The 3,673-nt window shown below is 38.8% G+C and overlaps 1 protein-coding gene across 1 annotated transcript in view; it reads right to left on the minus strand.

The window, feature by feature from the left end:
* The window catches only part of si:dkey-178e17.1 (tricarboxylate transport protein, mitochondrial), a 26,114-nt gene that overhangs the window by 10,924 nt on the left and 11,517 nt on the right, over positions 1 to 3,673 (minus strand). The window contains exons 2-3 of the mRNA XM_014011782.1: positions 1,877 to 1,984; positions 1,212 to 1,311 (exon numbers count right to left, since the gene is read on the minus strand). Of these exons, the coding sequence (XP_013867236.1) occupies positions 1,212 to 1,311; positions 1,877 to 1,984 (208 nt within the window). The remainder of the gene's footprint in view (positions 1 to 1,211; positions 1,312 to 1,876; positions 1,985 to 3,673) is intronic.

Consider the following 3,673-nt stretch of genomic DNA (forward strand, 5'->3'; position numbering starts at 1 on the left):
ACACACACACACACACACACACACACACACACACACACACACACACACACAGACACAGAGAGAGAGACACACAAACACAGAAAAAAAAAAAGAAAAATAAAGCAATGAAATGAAAAAAAAAAGGAATCCGGGAACAAAACAACAACAACAAAAGCAACCAGCTTTGGTTTGGGCATCATGCGTGCGCACACACAGGCTTCTCTGTGTAGATAAATGTCAGTGCTGGGAAAAAATARCATAATTATACTGAAGGCTGGTGTGGCATTTGTGCTAAGCATTGTGGGTAATGGACTAGAATAATTGGACTGGTTGAGTCCAAAGTTTCAGGTAGGAAATCACCACGGCTTAACTAAGTGGGTTTATTTGAGTCGCTGTGTTTTCACACGAGTGCAAATTATCAGATTTAGAGCAACAGATGCAAAACGTTAAACAACAAAAGGGTGAAGCATTTTTATAAACTGGTTTAAATGATAACAATGAGAATAAACATAATAAATWCATAAAAACAGACTGAACATGAACTTATTTTATAGATATTTGTTATAATGGATGTCTCGATGAGTGTGCATACAGTTCAAGGTGTAAGTGTAARGTTTATTTATTACACTAAACATAGAAGAGATTTTCTGTAGCAGAAAAAAGCAATATGGAGCCAGTTCACTGAGTCATCTAAATCCATTATCTGTAATTATACAAATTAGAACAAATGAAATCTGAACTCATCTTTTACTTTTGTGTAAAATGTAAAAAAAGAAGAAAATGACGTGCAAGCCTATACACCTATATTTTATTTCCCAAGAACAATAGTACACATATCAAATGTTGAAACTAAGAAATTTGACCCTTTTTTTTTTTTTAGAAAAACAGTATGGTAGAATTTAGTCTTATTGCAGAAATACAAAAAAGGTGGAGAGAACGGCTGTAATAGGTAYAAGTAGGAGGAACATTTTGTGTTGAAATAAGTTAATTGGCAACATGTCCGGTATGAAAAGAACATTTCAGAAGTAAAGATGGGCAGAGTTTCAGTCAGATGTTATACAGTATAAGCATGTCCGTCATAGATTTAGATGTCAATAAATTCAAAATTACCACAATTTTCCTTAAAATGCTACAAATAAATGTGTTCTGTATAGCTAATATTCTAACATTATTTTAAAATWAAACACTCATACACATGAGTAAATTCACTGCCATTCAGGTGTTTCACTTACCTGACAGCAGATTTGGGTATGGATCCATACAGCAGCGAGCTGAGGCCTCGGTACAGCCCTTTAACTCCGTGACCCTGGACCGTCTGCTTCACACAATCAGCTGGATAAAGACCCCATAATTAACATGGCTGAAGAATGTGCGCAATGTTRTGCTATGTATCTACTGTATGGCACATCTAAAGCAGGTAAACATTGAAAAGGAATATCAAACACTTGTCCTTCATCTTTGATTCATAAATATCAGATAGAAATGAAGCATTACATAATGACGACTGATTCTTTATGAGAAGTAATTAAACAAAACCTAAAGCTTTTTGTTGAACTCGCTCATGGTGCGTGTAGTCCTATCAAATCGAAAGCACAGCCGAGCCAAAATACAAAAAAATAAAAAAAAATAAAAAAGCAACAGCTGTCTCTGATGCTCATTAGCATAGACTCCAACCCTCAGAGCCCCAGCAGACGTCAACAAACCCAGAGTGTGTTTGTATATGCTGGTCTGCACGGGTATGGAGTGTGCACTGGTCTGTTTTAAGTCACATTAATGAGCACGGTGACAGACTTCCAGAATCACAAACTCACCTGAGCGTGATGGGTAATTAGATAACGAGCTTCAGTGGAAGATGAGGAGACAAAACATTTAAGAAAAGTGAMGGATGGATTCTCACCTATTCCTCTATATTTAGGTGGATTGGCCTTTTCATCCAGCTGTAGCTGGGTCTTCACATATTCTGTTGGAAAAGTGATGCAGATCTCTATGCCACCAGCAATTCCACCTGGAAGGAGACAAAATCAGAGGGAATATTCAACAATTCACCAAAGAAAGACTAAAGTAAATAAATGGAAATAATTTAAAAGTTTGCCTTAAATAGTTTAATTGTTGACCAATCAGGGTTTTTCAATCGACAATGTTGATTTTTAGTAAACAATGCAGCCAATATCTGGTTTAAAAAGCCAAATAGTGTTTGTTTATTTATTTATTTGCCTGTAAATTTTATTTTTTAAAAGGTTCTACAAACCAGCTTAACGGCTGGGGTAAAGTTGCTGAGTCACAGGTTGGGTAGGTTTAACCAAATATGGGGTCAAAACCTTGGATCAAGATGAGTTGTGTCATTCTTCACAGTTGGCCATTTTAAGCCAGAAGTTGACCACATTGGTCCTGACCAGATCTTTTTTTTAGAATGTATACTAAATAAAGGTATAATGGTAAAAACAAAATGTAAGAAAACATTTAAAYTGGTCATCTTTCTTAATTTTAGTTTGTACAAGACAACCTGTTTGAGTTCCTGAAATAGCAATAGCTGGTGCTAGGTAGCTAGCACCAGCTCTTTGCAACTGGATTCTAGATTTCCAGTCAAATCATTCAGAATGCGTCAGATTTGGACAGCATGTTTCCTCCACTGTAACCATTAACATTAGGGTTCCACAGGGATGTGTGCTTATGGTACTGAATGGTACTGAACTTATAGAGCGCTTTTCAAGTCCCTCCGGACCCCAAAGCGCTTTACACTAACAGACATTCACCCATTCACACTCACATTCACACACTGATGACGGCAAACTACACTGTAGCCACAGCTGCCCTGGGGCACACTGACAGAAGCGAGGACCCTCTGACCACCATCAGTAGGCAAGGTGGGTGAAGTGTCTTGCCCAAGGACACAACGTGAGATGGCTGGAAGGGGGAGCGAACCAGCGACCTTCCGGTTCCAGGACGACTCCCCCAACCACTCCGCCACAGCCGCCCCCAATTAGCCCACTAATGTACACAATATGACTGCTCAGCCTCCTTCATGCCTAATCTTATCATTAGGTTTGCAGATGACACCACGTGTTTTGGTCTGATAACAAACAGAGGTGAGGCAGATTATAGGAAAGATGTACAACATCTGGTATCATTGTGTGAAGATCACAACATTAAAAAAACAAAAGGAGAAGAAAGGATCATAGATTTTAGGAAGTCAAGGCAAGCCAGTTTAACTCCATTAAATCCTGSAATCCCAGTCAGAAGCAAGGCCCAACAGCTCTGCTACCTGGAGGAAACTAAAGGAAACAAAAACCTCTCACACTCAGCTGCTTCCCTCAGGGAGGAGATTCAGCTCCATATGCACCAGAACCAGCAGGSTGGCTCACAGCTTCCACCCCGTAAGCTGTCAAGAAACTGAACAAACACCTCCCACCTCCACGCCTATAGGACACTAAGCCATTTGTTCCATGTCACAACCTCTGTTTCTGTAAATGTTAAAAAAATTTAATACAGAACACGGCTGTAGACAACTTTAGGACCATGGATTGCACTTTTTTCTGGGTTGCCCATTGTCATTGTTTGTGGTTATCTTAACAAAAATTCTGATTCTGAATCATGGCGTCTTTGTCAAAGATGGTTCGCTGACATACAGCAGGTAAAATAAGTATTGAACACATCACCATTTTTCTCAGTAAATATATTACTAGAGGTGCTAATG

The sequence above is a fragment of the Austrofundulus limnaeus genome, unplaced genomic scaffold (assembly GCF_001266775.1).
Source record: "Austrofundulus limnaeus strain Quisiro unplaced genomic scaffold, Austrofundulus_limnaeus-1.0 Scaffold84, whole genome shotgun sequence".
Taxonomy (NCBI): Eukaryota; Metazoa; Chordata; class Actinopteri; order Cyprinodontiformes; family Rivulidae; genus Austrofundulus; species Austrofundulus limnaeus.